A 16,679-nucleotide genomic window follows, 5' to 3' on the forward strand; every position below is an offset into this window, starting at 1 on the left:
GTAGCACACGGCCCACCTTAGTAACCCAGGTGGTGGGCTACTCTGTAGTGTTTAAATGAAGATTAAAAAAAAAACACCTGTTGGCAGCTGATGGTTTCGATTAATTATGATTTCTTTCCAGAGAAGCTGCACTTCGAAATAATCGAGCACCGTAACAACGTCCACCCAAAAATCCTGTATCATGGCCGTGGCATTTCTCCTCTGATTCTCGATAGTACGAAGCGTGCTGCCCTTCTTTGGACTTTGTCTATGTACTCCGTCGTTAATCATATGTGGTAAGGGTGCCACACCACGCACCAGTACTCCAAGGCGTGGTGTGGGCGGCACTGCTGCTGCACTCTGGCGCCCTCTCTGCGTGTGGGCGTGCGCCGCCTGCGCCTCTTCTGGCCGACACACCACTCACCACGCCACAGTCTCACTCTCTGTTCTGCTCTGTTTGTTTCGTCCGTATTTGGCAGCGACGTGAGAGTCACTGAATCGGGAAAGGTGGGGGGCGGGGGGGGGGGGGGGTCTATGACAGATTTTGTGGTCAAAAGCATCCGGACGTCTGCCAGAAAATACAAGTTCGTGGCGCCCTTCATCCTTAATGCTGGAATTCAACATGGTGAGTGTAGGTACCAAGACCACGGCAACACGAAAAGTGGGCTACGACAAGAGGACAAAATAACAAAGAAAAGAAAGAGAACTAAAGAAAATGGAAAGGACACTCAGATTCAACGACACTGTGGAATTGAAATGTTCGTCGAGGTATGGTTGACAAGAAAATCACGTGTAAATCTTTGGTTTTTCCCGTAATCAACGTTGTTTGCTTATTTAAGTATCATTATCCCATCCAATATGAAAGCTACGTAAACAGAATTTTGTATCGGTAATAATATACCGCTTGCGTACACATAGAATCACATTATTGAGCAAGTTGTTTGATGTTTTGAGCTGCAGCATGTCGTATGTTCTTAAATTATTAGGAGAAAAATGTGACTTCTGAAAAATGTGACTTCTGAAAAATGTGACTTCTGAAAAATGTGACTTCTGAAAAATGTGACTTCTGAAAAATGTGACTTCTGAAAAATGTGACTTCTGAAATATGTGACTTCTGAAATATGTGACTTCTGAAATATGTGACTTCTGAAATATGTGACTTCTGAAATATGTGACTTCTGAAATATGTGACTTCTGAAATATGTGACTTCTGAAATATGTGACTTCTGAAAAATGTGACTTCTGAAAAATGTGACTTCTGAAAAATGTGACTTCTGAAAAATGTGACTTCTGAAAAATGTGACTTCTGAAAAATGTGACTTCTGAAAAATGTGACTTCTGAAAAATGTGACTTTTGAAAAATGTGACTTCTGAAAAATCATTTCTCAAAAAAATGCACAAAGCAACAAATTGCTAAATGTTTCTGGTCTAATCTTTCAACAAGTTAATAATGGAAAGAATAAATCTTGTTTTGACCTTTTTCTTTCAGTGGTGTGGAAGTACAGTGTACGCAAAGTAAGAATCACACGCAATTCCACAAGTAAGATTATTTCAGTAGCTATTAAAGTTTTTCAGTTATTAAATTTCAAAATACTAGCGTAAGCTACAGCCTATGAGGCCCAGGTTCCCTTGAGAGAACTGTTCCTGCAATGGATTTTGGAAAGACCGGCTGTGAAAGAGAATTTACTTACCTGTCACATCACCAACAACTATAACCTTGCTACAACTAAGAGCTTGTTTAAACCATACGGACACAAATTCTGACTCAATTATTTTATTCCTCGTCCTCAGAACCAACGGCATTCTAGACGCCTAATAAGACGCACCTCTACCTGTGTTACAGACTTCAGATATCTGAAATGCCGATAAGCAATAATTTCCCGAGCGTTAAAAGCCGCCGGCCGGGGTGGCCGAGCGGTTCTAGGCGCTACAGTCTGGAACCGCGCGAACGCTACGACCGCAGGTTCGAATCCTGCATCGGGCATGGATGTGTGTGCTGTCCTTAGGTTAGTTAGGTTTAGGTAGTTCTATGTTCTAGGGGACTGATGAGCTCACAAGTTAAGTCCTATAGTGCTCAGAGCCATTTGAGCCATTTCTTTGTTAAAAGCCTCCAGGCCTGCTACAGTATCTACTTGAGCACCACATACACACATCAAAAACGTTTTGCATTTTCAATAAAGTAAAATAAATCTCTTCTAACGCAAGTTCCTCGTTTTTATACACATATCAAAAAAAAGTTTTGCATCACCCCAGTTCCCAGAACTCATGAAGATAAAAGTTCACTGGATGTTGTATCACAGACACAGTCCCTTTGACTGTTCAGAGATGTCAGTAAACCCGTCCATTTGCGCCTATTAGACGGAGGGGGTCCGACAGCCTATCAGTTCCAGTCATTCCACCAGGAAGGAGGTACATGGCTCGTGTTGTCAGTAGTTCAACCATGCCTAGACGGTCAATACATGCTTCGATCGCCTCTGCATTGTTACTTTGTGCCAGGAAGGGCTCTCAACAAGGGAAGTTTCCAGGCGTCTCGGAGTGATCCAAAGCGATGTTGTTCGGACGTGGAGGAGATAGAGAGAGACAGGAACTGTCGATGACATGCCTCGCTCAGGCTGCCCGAGGGCTGCTACTGCAGTGGATGACCGCTACCTACGGATTATGGATCGGAGGAACCCTGACAGCATTGCCACCGTGTTGAATAATGCTTTTCGTGCAGCCACAGGACGTCGTGTTACGATTCAAACTGTGCGCGATAGGCTGCACGATGCGCAACTCCACTCCCGACGTCTATGGCGAGGCCCATCTTTGCAACCACGACACCGTGCAGCGCGGTACAGATGGGCCCAACAACATGCTGAATTGTCCGATCAGGATTGGCAACACGTTCTCTTCACCGACGAGTGTCGCGTGTGCCTTCAACCAGACAATCGTCGGAGGCGTGTTTGGAGGCAACCCGGTCAGGCTGAACGCCTTAGACACACTGTCCAGCGAGTGCAGCAAGGTGGAGGTTCCCTGCTGTTTAGGGGTGGCATTATGTGGGGCCGACGTACGCCGCTGGTGGTCACGGAAGGCGCCGTAACGGCTGTACGATACGTGAGAGCCATCCTCCGACCGATAGCGCAGCCATATCGGCACCATATTGGCGACGCATTCCTCTTCGTGGACGACAATTCGCACGCCCATCGTGCACATCTTGTGAATGACTTCCTTCAGGATAACTACATCGCTCGGCCAGAATGGCCAGCATGTTGTCCAGACATGAATCCCTATCGAACACGCCTGGGATAGACTGAAAAGGGCTGTTTATAGACGGCGTGACCCACCAACCACTCGCCATTGAGGAGGAGTGGGAGAATGTGGACCGACAGTGCCTTAATGAACTTGTGGATAGCATGCCACGACGAATACAGGCGTGCATCAATGCAAGAACACGAGCTACTGGATAGTAGAGGTACCGGTGTGTACAGCAGTCTGGACCACCACCTCTGAAGGTCTCGCTGTATGGTGGTACGACATGCAATGTGTGGTTTTCATGAGTGGTAAAAAGGGCGGAAATGATGTTTGTGTTGATCTCTATTCCAATTTTCTGTACCGGTTCCGGAATTCTCGGAACCGAGGTGATGCAAAACTTTTGTGTGTACTACAGCCACAATAACCGAAACATTACGATGTCCATTAGCGGCTGCATCCGTAAACGTGAAAATCAATACGCATCCGTACAGGCTCCAGACACAACGCATTTAGGAGCATTAGGGAAAGACCAGCCTGTGAGCTCTGGCATGGACAGGTCTTCTTCTCAGATGTTTTTTTTATTCCAGTCTTTGATCACAACAAGAATTCTTTAGACGATGACCGATTTCAGTCCGTAATGACCATCCTGAGCTCTTTCTTACACCATGCCATAATGGCATCGCGACCATGTCGCAGTTGGTGAAATTTTCTTCTTCTTCTTCTTCTTCTTCTTCTAGCGCTTTTGTCCCGCATATTGCGCAGGGTCGTCACGGTTAAGGACGGATTTGACACGGATAATTGTAGGGGGTGGCCGGATGCCCCGGGATGTAATGAGTGTACACCTGCTCTGTGTCCAGTGTAAGCCATGGAATAGTGTAAACACGTTGAGATGTCTGCGAGTCGTGTAACTGAGGCCCGGTATTCACCTAGTGGGAAGTGGAAAACCGCCCAAAAGCCACGTCCAGGCAGGCCGGCACACCGGCCCTCGTCGGTAATCCGGGCGGAATCGATCCGGGGCCTTCACTGCTACCCGAGTCCAGGAAGCAGCGCATTAGCGCTCTCGACTAACCTGGCGGGTCCGGCATGAACAAGTAGACTACTGGCCATTAAAATTGCTACACCAAGAAGAAATGCAGATGATAAACGGGTATTCATTGGACTAACATATTATACTAGAACTGACGTGTGATTACATTTTCACGCAATTTGGGTGCATAGATCCTGAGAAATCAGTACCCAGAACAACCACCTCTGGCCGTAATAACGGCCTCGATACGCCTGGGCATTGAGTCAAACAGAGCTCGGATGGCGTGTACAGGTACAGCAGCCGATGCAGCTTCAACACGATACCACATTTCACCGAGAGTAGTGACTGGCGTATTGTGACGAGCCAGTTGTTCGGCCACCATTGACCAGACGTTTCCAATTGGTGAGAGATCTGGAGAATGTGCTGGCCAGGGCAGCAGTCGGACATTTTCTGTATCCAGAAAGGCCCGCACAGCGCCTGCAACATGCAGTCGTGCATTATCCTGCTGAAATGTAGGGTTTCGCAGGGATCAAATGAAGGATATAGCCACGGGTAGTAACGCATCTGACATGTAACGTCCACTGTTCAAAGTGCCGTCAATGCGAACGAGAGGTGACCGAGACGTGTAACCAATGGCACCCTATACCATCACGCCGGGCGATACGCCAGTATGGTGATGACGAATACACGCTTCCAATGTGCGTTCACCGCGATGTCGCCAAACACGGATGCGACCATCATGATGCTGTAAACAGAACCTGCATTCATCCGAAAAAATGACGTTTTCCCATTCGTGCACCCAGGTTCGTTGTCGAGTACACCATCGCAGGCGCTCCTGTCTGTAATGCAGCGTCAAGGGTAACCGCAGCCGTGGTCTCCTAGCTGGTAGTCCGTGCTGGTGCAAACGTCGTCGAACTGTTCGTGCAGATGGTTGTTGTCTTGCAAACGTCCCCGTCTGTTGACTCAGGGATCGAGACATGGCTGCACGATATGTTACAGCCGTGTGGATAAGATGCCTGTCATTTCAACTGCTAGTGATATGAGGCCGTTGGGATCCAGTGCGGCGTTCCGTATTACCCTCCTGAACCCACCGATTCCATATTCTGCTAACAGCCATTGGAACTCGACCAACGCGAAGAGCAATGTCGCGATACGATAAACCGCAATCGCGATAGGTTACAATCCGAGCTTTATCAAAGTCGGAAACGTGATGGTACGCATTTCTCCTCCTTACACGAGGCATCTCAACAACGTTTCACCAGGCAACGCCGGTCAACTGCTGTTTGTGTACGAGAAATCGGTTGGAAACTTTCCTCGTGTCAGCACGTTGTAGGTGTCGCCACCGGCGCCAACCTTGTGTGAATGCCCTGAGAAGCTAATCATTTGCATATCACAGCACCTTGTTGCTGTCTGTTAAATTTCACGACTGTAGTACATCATCTTGATGATGTAGGAATTTTAATGGCCAGTAGTGTAAATAAATCCTTGTCGCTGTAGCGTGGCACCGGCTCGGGCTACTGGGTAGTGATGGGTTCTCTGGTGGTCCGGCAGGTGATGGCGGACGCGTCTCTCGGGAGGTGCAGCCGGCGCAAGCCCGCCGCCCCCTGGCGCAGCCGGCCGCCGCAGGCGGGCGCCGACGACGCCGACGTCGACTGGCCGCTCGGAGACACCGCTTCCAGGCTGCAGGTGAGTGCCCGCCCGCCGGCTGCTCCTGCCTGCTGCTGGTGCCCGCGAGCTGCGACTGACGAACGGACCGAGCTTCGAGTCCCTCATTCAAACCACCCCTCTCTGGAATCAAATTTTCACTCTACAGCGGAGTGTGCGCTGATGTGAAACTTGCTGGCAGATGAAAACTGTGTGCCGGTCCGACACTTGAACTCGGCACCGTTGCCTTTGGCGAGCAAGTGCTCTGCCAGAATTGAAGCTGTGAGAACGGTGGTTGGGTAGCTCAGTCGGTAGAGCACTTGCCCGCAAAAGGCAAAGGTCCCGAGTTCGAGTCTCCGTCCGGCACACAGTTTTAATCTGCCAGGAAGTTTCACCCCTCTCTGGGTGCCCCTCCCCACTTCCACGCACCCCCCACCTTTGCCGCGTGGCCCACCCTGGCTTCTGCCGTTTCCTCATTTTTATTCTCCTTGTTGTTTTTCATTTCTTGATTTTAATACCTTCTCTTGACTTTTCTGTGCTTCAGCTCTGTTTTTTTTATTGTGGTAGTTGCACTTATCACGATTTCCCTTTCGCCTCCTTCCTTTGGCCACTGCTCGTGGTTTGCCACCTAACTGATGAAGAGTTTTGTCCCCTTTCAGTCCAAACCAACTGCAGCACACAGGGTCTGAAAACCACCACAGACACTGACAACGACGAACGCTGCTCATTGCCGACTCCACTGACACACGTGGGGACGTAGCACTCTGCACTGTGTCCAACGACGACTAGTGATTTTTCGCAGATGTGAAAGAAACGATCTTTTAAACCAAAAATCTTAAGAGACAGTGCCTTATTCCACATGCTTTCAGAGGCAGAACACATTCCATTTACATTTGTTTCTGCGCTGGCGGTACAGACGTATAGATCTAACCCATCCAATTTCTTTGGTATTTTTCTCGGGGCCCACTGTACCTCGTCGCTTACGTCATCTTTCTTCGGGATGTCTTTCTACTGTTAAGCCTCTCCCTGCACGCGCAGTTGCCCATGCGGTGCAGTGCGGGGGATTTTTTTTTTTTTTTTGTTTACTTATAACATCCAATATGCGTCATTGCAATATTTCTGGTACTTGCTTTGACGCAGCTCTCCATGCTACTCTATCCTGTGCAAGCTTCTTCATCTCCCAGTACCTACTGCAACCTACATGCTTCTGAATCTGTTTAGTGTATTCATCTCTTGGTCTCCCTCTACGATTTTTACTCTCCACGCTGCCCTCCAATGCTAAATTGGTGATCCCTTGATGCCTCAGAACATGTCCTACCAACCGATCCCTTCTTCTAGTCAAGTTGTGCCACAAACTCGCTTTCTCCCCAATCCTATTCAATACTTCCTCATTAGTTACGTGATCTACCCACCTAATCTTCAACATTCTTCTGTAGAAACACATTTCGAAAGCTTCTATTCTCTTCTTGTCCAAACTATTTATTGTCCATGTTTCACTACCACACATGGCTACACTTCATACAAATAATTTCAGAAAAACCTTCCTGACACTTAAACCTGTACTCGATGTTAACAAATTTCTCTTCTTCAGAAACGCTTTCCTTGCCATTGCCAGTCTACATTTCATATTCTCTCTACTTCGACCATCATCACTTATTTTGATCTACTACTTTAAGTGTCTCCTTTCGTAATCTAATTCTCTCAGCGTCACCTAATTTAATTCGATATCATTCCATTATCCTCGTTTTGCTGTGGTTTATGTTCATCATATATGCTCCTTTCAAGACACTGTCCATTCCGTTCAACTCGCCTTCCAAGTCCTTTGCTGCGTCCAGCAGAATTACAATGTCATCGGCACCACAACGTGTAGTGTTCGTGCGTACGGAACACAGTCAATCGATGGTGGCAATCTTAAATGGTAAGAAAGGCCCGTGACAAATTTCAAAGGAAGCCGAATATTCAAAAGTTAAACCTTAAAAACCAATTAAATGTTCGCAATTACATTTACGTAACATGACTTTCATAAATAACTGTAAGCAAGGGAAATCTCATCTTCCTATCACAGCAATGCATATAATAATCCTGTTGTCTGAGCTTCGTTTCTACAATCTTAATAACACAAAACAATGCTACGCACTTTCCTGCTTACGCCAGTGTCTCGACATTCCAGAAAAAGAGACAAACAATTTCCTTAGCTTCTCTCGCCATGGCTGCATCAAAAATATTCATACACCAATCCTATCGATCTGATGTCATATTTAAAAGGAATGTTTCTTGACCATTTTTCGTCTTACATATAGTAATAAATATTGCTTAAGTCACAATGCGTGTATCGCCACGCGGGATAGCCGCGTGGTCTCACAAGGAAACGGCACGACCGTAGCGTCGGGGATTTGTCCGCAGTTTTGTGTGCTGAAAGAGGACCCCTAACACCTCACGTGGCTAAAGTATTAGGACGCACTACTTGGAAAATCCCGGGAAAAATCGATCCAAAGTTTCTTAGGTGCCTTATGAGTATAAAATGTTAGTCCATTGCCGAGCCGCCGACTGGCCTAGATGGTTAGGGCTCAGACTCGGATTTTTACGCCAGAAGTCTCGGGTTCGATTCCTCCACGGGCTCTTTCTTTTCTTCTGTTTCATTTTTTTGTTATTCCACCAATTATTCAAAAAGTTTCCCAAATTTACATTATTTTTAAAACACTATTTTAGCTGAAGAGCGGGAAGGTTTTCGTTCACAGAAAAATATTCGCACCCATGCTCGTTGATATTTTACACGGTAAAAACATTTTGCACGCAGAAAATGTATTTACCTGTTTGGTGAGTATTTATCACATAATCCTCGCCGGCCGGAGTGGCCTATCGGTTCTATAGGCGCTTCGGTCTGGAACCGCGCGACAACTACGGTCGCAGGTTCGAATCCTGTCTCGGGCATGGATGTGTGTGTCGTTCTTAGGTTAGTTAGGTTTAAGTAGTTCTAAGTTCTAGGGGACTGATGACCTGAGATGTTAAGTCCCATAGTGCTGAGAGCCATTTGAACCATTTTGAACATAATCCTCATGGTACTGAGGGATTAAACGGCACGTCTGCCGACGAAAGGTCTCCGCAGACGCCTGAACGTCCTCTATTGACGCCGCTTCCTTTTTCGAAACCAGTTTCGTGATCTTGCGGTGTGAAATTCTGTGCTTCTGTTTAAATGCCGTGACCCTTCGATCAGACGCCTTGAATTTGAAATCGACGAATTGGGCAGCCGCAGCCAATGCCCATTGCTGTAAATTTCTTGTCGTGAGTTGCCGATGTTGCTGTCTTGCTTGCACGAAAAACGGTGGTAGGTCCACGAATCTAACTCTTCAAATTTATCCATTCGCCTACCACCACTTTTAATATCTTTCTCCCATTGTGAAAGATATTCTTTTCTCTTCAATTTGCGACATCCTTTTTTTGAAATTAAATTATTTTCCGTCAAAGCTTTTCATAATACACCACTGCGTCCGTCAATCGTAATTTTGATAGATCATTACGAATGGATTCTACAGGATTTTTTTTCTCCTATTCCAGATGACCCAGCAACTTCTTCAGTCGACATGTTTAACCTCGGATCGGAATAACACGTTCAAATTTGAAACAGGCACGTCTGTTCACGACGAAATCGATAAAAACAAACTGCCGTTTACTTCTCACGGCTCGCGCACAGTCCTATGCGCAGATGACCGTCACAATCCCAAGGGGACCCTTACAAAGCCCCATTAAATCTTGTAACCCCATGAAACGAAATAGAACAACGGGCAAGAATATTTTTCACTGAATGAAAAACTTTACGTTCTTGAGCTAAAATAATGTAGGGTTGGGAAAGATTTTTGAACAGTTGGTGGAATAACAAAAGAAAATGAAACAGAAGAAAGAAAAAAAAAAAAAAGTGCCGGGGCAGAAATCTAACCCGACACCTTTGACGTAAGAGTCCGAGCCCTAACCATCTAGGCCAGACGGCAGCTCGGCAATGGACTAACATTTTATAGTCATAAGGCACCTAAGAAACTTTGGATCGATTTTTCCCGGGATTTTGCGGCTAGTGCGTACTAATACTTTAACCACGTGAGGTGTTAGGGGTCCTCTTTCTCCACACAAAATTGCGGACAAATTCCCGACCCCACGGTCATGCCGTCTCCTTGTCAGACGTCTTGCGGTCCCGCGTGACTCCCCCCCCCCCCCCACTTCCCCCCCCCCCCACCCCACCCCCACCCCCCGTCGTCTGAGGTTCGAGTCAAATGGTTCAAATGGCTCTGATCACTATGGGACTCAACTGCTGTGGTCATAAGTCCCCTAGAACTTAGAACTACTTAAACCTGACTAACCTAATGACATCACACACATCCATGCCCGAGGCAGGATTCGAACCTGCGACCGTAGCGGTCGTGCGGTTCCAGACTGTAGCGCCTTTAACCGCTCGGCCACTTCGGCCGGCTGAGGTTCGAGTCCTCCCTCGGGAATGTGTGTGTGTGTGTGTGTGTGTGTGTGTGTGTGTGTGTGTGTGTGTGTGTGTGTTGTCCGTAGCGTAAGTTTAAGTTAGATTAAGTAGTGTATAAGCCCAGGGACCGATGACGTGAGCAGTTTGGCAGTTTGGTCCCATAAGATGTTGCCACAAATTTCCAATTTTTCCAGCTAGCGCTCTCAGGCAGAGGCTGTGTGCTGACAGAAAGATATTGTAGTAATAGTCAGAGATTTCGCGACTGCACGGTTCTGCCGTGTGTGAGCTAGGCCTGTCGATATTTACGTAAGACACAGAGTGACCAAAATAACGTTGATACCTGATGACTACAGGGCTGTCTCAGTCCTCGAGTGTTGTGTGCTGTGCTGTGCTGTGCCGTGCCGTAGTCGAGTCTCCCCCGTGTGTCCAGGCGGGGCTGCCGGACGCCTTCGACCTGTCGGCGCCGTCGACGTCTTCGTCGTCGGCGCCCGCCACCCCCGTCGGGGGCCGTAAGTCGCAGGCGGGTGCGCGCCGCCAGAGCGCCGGGGGCGGCAGGAGGGGCGGCTCCCCGGCGGCGGCGAGGGCGGGGGCGGCGCCGCCCCCAGGCCCCCAGTTCCTGCCCGGCTTCCCGGGGATGTGGCCCGGACCTGACGGTGAGTCGACGCTCTCATATTGATCATCATCATCATCATTATCATCATTTATCGCCTGTAGATGAAAAGGATGCATGTGACGGCAGCCGGTTCTACATTTGCGAGGTCTGTTTAAAAAAATCCGAAACTTTGTCCAGTGCGTGTCCTTCTGTCTTCAAGTGCTAAGACGAACCTGATCGGTTACTGTCGCTGTCTCTACTCTTTGTTCTCGGTATCGAATATTAAAATGTATGACACGTACGAAGGCAACGGCCCAGGGGCTTAAGCGGTTCCCGTGAGATCACCGTAGTTAAGCGCTGTCGGGCGTGATCGGCACTCGGATGGGTGACCATCCGGGCCGCCATGCCGCTGTCGCCATTTTTCGGGGTGCACTCAGCCTCGTGGTGCCAATTGAGGAGCTACTCGACCGGATAGTAGCGGCTCCGGTCGAAGAATACCGTCGTAACGACCGGGAGAGTGGTGTGCTGACTCCACGACCCTCCTATTCGCATCCTCCACTGAGGATGACACGGCGGTCGGATGGTCCCGGTAGGCCACTCGGTGCCTGACGACGGAGTGCTTTATGACACGTACGACGCAGCCGGCCCAGATGATTACAATTGACGAAACTGTGGCATTTAATGTGACGTCGACGCCTTGTGCAGCGTTCCGAAACCGTTCGTATTGAGTCACTCAGTGTGACGTCTACGACATTCGTATTCGCGCTCCGACCATCGCAGACAGTGAAGGCGACGCTGCGCCGAATAGAGGGCAGCCGTGGTGTCGGCGTAACTCTGCTACCAGTCACACTGGTGATTGTCTACGCACGATTCAAGAACGCTGCCAAGTGTCTACTCCGCATCAAATGTCGCGATTTCGACAGATCTGCCGTTGCGAAACGGAAGTTGTATGAGGTCCATCTACATACCGGGACACCATAGAAGCCTTTCAGAATCAGCACATTTAACAACAGTTTTAACAGACACAGCGGCTACACCCTCAGCGGTGCATCGGAATGGGCCCTGGATGCTCAAACGGGACAGAGAAATCGGCCGATCAAGCCACCACCTAACGGAACCAGCATCTGCTCTTCCGTCTCAGAGATCGACGTAATCTCCCGTGAAGTCTCCACGACGTAAGTCGAGGTACCAAGTGAAGTACATGGAACCTCCTGACGGTGTTGACAGAGGAAGTCGTGTACAGCTCCAGATGGTGCACAAATCTGACGCAGCGAGAACTGACTGAAGAGTTCATTCGCCGGAATAAAATTAAACCTGGCGGGACTGGAGCCATTGTCCACTCATTTACCATAAATAAAGCGACGCACCGCAGGTCGCAGGTAAATGAAGGCGGTACGTGTCACAAACCGGCTTTTTCCTAACAACAGGAGTTTTACAAGGGGAGGCCGCCAATTGTGAAATTCAGATTCGATTCATACTGCGCATAATAAAAGCTCATGGCCAGAGGTGTAAAGTGGCAAAGCACCAAGATGCACTTCTCAGCCGTTGTCGAGAAAATCGTCAGTTAAAAGAAACCGTTGCGGTGAAATACTCTCTACGATTAATAACTTTTCACATCGTCGTGGCGCAGCGGTAAGCGCTCGGGTTTGTAACCGAAGGTCGCCGAATCGAATCTCGCACCATGCAACTTTTTTTTTTAGTATTTGTTTTTTGTAATTGAAATGTGTATATATATACATTCACACACACACACACACACACACACAAACACACACACACACACACACACACACATATATATATATATATATATATATATATATATATATATATATATATATATATATATAAATTCCCGGCAATCAGTTGCAACAATTATGCATATAATAAGTTGTTGAAAGTCGTTAGTCGTGGAAAAACTGGCGACTTTGAACAACATTATGTTTTCCACAAACAGAGTTGTATTTCACAAATGTTATTAATTGTCTTCATAATGTTAACCACGTATAGTTAACGGAAGACGTAGAAACGATATTCCGAAACGAATACGTATAGCTTAAGTCAAACGTTCGAATTAGAATAGAGACCCCAGGAACACAAATTCGCTGTGGCAGGTATGAAATATAAACTCCGTTACTCGCTCGTTACACTTGAAGGACAGATGTTGAATGGGCCGAAACGAGCCGCCGCATAACAGCGTAGTTGCCTGCTAACTTCGAAAGAAGGTAGATGCGGCCCCTAGCGCAACTTATATCGTCGAAAATCAGTGCGGACGCGAGAGCTTTGGTACACCCTGTTAAAAAAAACGGAAAAATGGAGGCGGTACAATTGGAGAGCGATCCGCCTTCACCAACATGCATAAGCAATTCATTTATATATATATATATATATATATATATATATATATATATATTTGAATTACAAAAAACTAGTAATAAAAAAAAGTGGCATGGCGCGAGATACGATCCGACGACCTTCTGATTACGAACCCGAGCACTTACCGCTGCGCCACGACGCTGCAGGAAACTATGAATCGTTGTATTTCACCGCAACGGTTTCTTTTAACTGTCGATTTTCTCGACAACGGCTGAGAAGTGCATCTTGCTGCTTTGCCACATTACACCTCTGGCCATGAGCTTTTATTATGCGCAGTATGAATCGAATCTGAATTTCACAATTGGCGGCCTCCCCTTTTTAGGCAGGGCGAAACGACACGGCGTCGGGACGCAAAACTTAAATGCGTAGCGCATTTGTGTGGTTGGGCAGAAACTGAAACTGCAACTGCATAGACTGTTCATTCCGCAAGTACGGTGGTTGCCGTCACAGTAATGCACCGCTTTTTTTCCACACCTGATAGTAATGCTACGAATGCGTATGTAATATTTCCTGAGCGAGCGCGCCAAGTTTCCGTTATTTCCGACAGATAGCGTAGCTACAGGACAGTTTCAAGACGGCGTCCGTAGGCATGGAGGCAGGATAAGGAGAGATGGCGCTACAGACTTCCGCTGTACGTTGTTTTGAAGCCAGTGGGTGGGACCTGCCGCCATCTTGAGATCCCCCAAAACATTAGCAGACGAGTGTTTACAATTGCTTCTTGTTCGTTATTTCTGTCGTGTGCACGCGATATTCGTTTTATATAGTAAATGTTAAACTGTTTTAGTGAACAACAAAGCATAAGGAACGCAACTTCAGACGTTTTTCTGGTCTTAAATGCGTACTCGATACAGTAACACGACACGAAAATATGACGCTTCTGGCCTTAGTACTGTAATTCCTTTTTGTTTATATACTTCGAATAACTGAGAAGTATGTGCTATGAAAAGCTTTCGTAATCCATTTCTATACACTTTCATTGTGTTTGTGTCGATAATTGATAAAGCCAGAACTCCGAAAGCAATTATTGATAGTTTAGAGGCACCGATTTCTATTCGTTGCGTTTACAAGTCAAATGGAAATTTTAAATGTGTAAGTTTGCAAGAAACTTACCTTATTTCCTTTGGTGTCCCATAGATGTATGCAGGGATGATATAAACAAGCCTGCTGTCACGTCAACAAAGTGCAAGATTCGTTAAATTACGAAGGAAAAGAACTGAATTTAAGATTGTCAGACACATTGTAGTCTACACATCTGCTTTGTTTTGAAATTGTACCTACCAAGTGACATTCCTTGCGGCAAATAACAGCAACTCACAGGGTAACACGACAACACACTGATTAATGTAATGACCTAAATAGGCTGGACTTAGGTAGGGAACTTTGCTTTAACAAATACGTAACCCTTTAAGTTCTTATAATTTAGCCACTGTAACAGATGTTCCACACATTTTACTGAAGATTTAATTAACTACACGTAGCTGCATTACTTTTATATTAAATTATTGCAGTTTAAAACGTTAGTCCCTATTTCCAGGATATTTCTTGCCAGGACTTTTCAGTTACTTGGGAATAACCAAACAATGAAAAAAGTGCATTGCTCACCTCCAGAGAGCTATTCGCATTGTATTGATAGGAAATGTAACGTCAATTCACAGAAATAAAACCGTACTGTAAAACTTTACAGTGCATCAGGATTTCGAGTATATATAAGAAAATAGCGCTTTAATAAGTCCACTTACGAATGAAACGTGATTTGTTTAAAATTTAGACTACAATCAGAACGATTATTACAACCATAAGTGACGGAAGCCGGCATATTTTTTTTTATCAAAACACTTCACGACTACACGGAATCAAACCGCCAGAAGCGAATGTTTTGGAGTAGCTAACATGGCAGATCTTCACTCGGGTCGGCTTCAAGTTTGTGACGTCATGACAACTCCTCTTATTTTTACCTCCACGGTTACGAGCAACGTGGCCTTATTGAATTTCTCACTGCAGCGAGAGAAAGTGTGGGGTACATTGACAGACGCTCGTGCAGCGTCTGTGGAGCGGCTGCTGTCGGCAGGAGTACAGTCAGTCGCCGGACACGGGCGGCGAGGCCATCAGAAGGCGGTTCGGAGGAGCTCGCGCGATTTGCAGCGGTCGGGGAGACCATCCACGGCAGTTTGGTATTTATATGGGACCTGGTCGTGAACGAGTGGCTTCATCTCGCTGTGGCTACGTGAAGAAACTTGCGGATTCGATTTGAGGCCGTTGCCGAGGCTAGAGGAGGCAACGTCCGCTGGGTGTGGCTAATTTTCTGTCCCGTGTGCTTATCTTTCCTACAGTTTTCTCAGGTGTTCGTCAGAGGGAGGGACACTGCAGCAGACTGCGCCAGTCTCTAGCACTGACATCCGTGCAGTTCTCTTAAGTGGAGGAAAAGTGTTTCTCAGCAGTCTAGAGATTCATTAGTCAGAAAATGTGGTGTATATAATATCAAAGCAATCACGTGTGGCACTGAGAGAGGTTACCGATTGTGCTCCTCATCATTGTGGACGGCAGAGTTCATGTAGGACAGGGGGGGGGGGGGGGATTGATGAATTTATTTCTTATGGACCATCACCATTAGTCCATCACTGCTACCATCATCTCGATCACCCCCATTTCCTCCTTCCCCCTTCCTCCCATTCCCACCAACATACACTCCACCACCACCACAACCACCACCACCAGTCCAGTCCCCACCACTTCCTCCTCCTGCCCATCTCAGCATGACCAGCACCGTGACAACCACCTCACCATGACCATGACAACGACCACCACCAGTCCAATCACCACCACTTCCTCCTCCTGTCCATCTCAGCATGACCAGCACCATCGCCATGACAATCACCTCAACATGACCACGACCACCACCACCACCACAACCAGTCCAGTCACCGCCACTTCCTCCTCCAGCCCATCTCAGCATGACCAGCACCGTGACAACCACCTCACCACGACCATGACAACGACCACCACCAGTCCAATCACCACCACTTCCTCCTCCTGTCCATCTCAGCATGACCAGCACCATCGCCATGACAATCACCTCAACATGACCACGACCACCACCACCACCACAACCAGTCCAGTCACCGCCACTTCCTCCTCCAGCCCATCTCAGCATGACCAGCACCGTGACAACCACCTCACCACGACCATGACAACCACCACCACCAGTCCAATCACCACCACATCCTCCTCGTCCATCTCAGCATGACCAGCACCATCGCCATGACAACCACCTCACCACGACCACCACCACCAGCACCACCAGTCCAGTCACCGCCACTTCCTCCTCCTGCCCATCTCAGCATGACCAGCACCGTGACAACCACCTCACC

The 16,679-nt window shown here is 47.4% G+C and overlaps 2 protein-coding genes across 2 annotated transcripts in view; one reads left to right on the top strand and one right to left on the bottom strand.

Moving 5' to 3' along the window:
- Positions 1–15,724, top strand: part of LOC126426609 (uncharacterized) — a 445,650-nt gene extending 429,926 nt beyond the window's left edge. The window contains exons 5-7 of the mRNA XM_050088501.1: positions 5,789–5,923; positions 10,774–10,852; positions 15,642–15,724. Of these exons, the coding sequence (XP_049944458.1) occupies positions 5,789–5,923; positions 10,774–10,852; positions 15,642–15,724 (297 nt within the window). The remainder of the gene's footprint in view (positions 1–5,788; positions 5,924–10,773; positions 10,853–15,641) is intronic.
- Positions 15,725–15,895: 171 nt separating this feature from the next.
- Positions 15,896–16,462, bottom strand: LOC126426610 (loricrin-like). The gene has a single exon (XM_050088502.1). It carries the CDS (start codon positions 16,460–16,462, stop codon positions 15,896–15,898), a length of 567 nt encoding a protein of 188 aa, XP_049944459.1.
- Between the last annotated feature and the right edge of the window lie 217 nt (positions 16,463–16,679).

The sequence above is a fragment of the Schistocerca serialis genome, chromosome 11 (assembly GCF_023864345.2).
Source record: "Schistocerca serialis cubense isolate TAMUIC-IGC-003099 chromosome 11, iqSchSeri2.2, whole genome shotgun sequence".
Classification (NCBI taxonomy): Eukaryota; Metazoa; Arthropoda; class Insecta; order Orthoptera; family Acrididae; genus Schistocerca; species Schistocerca serialis.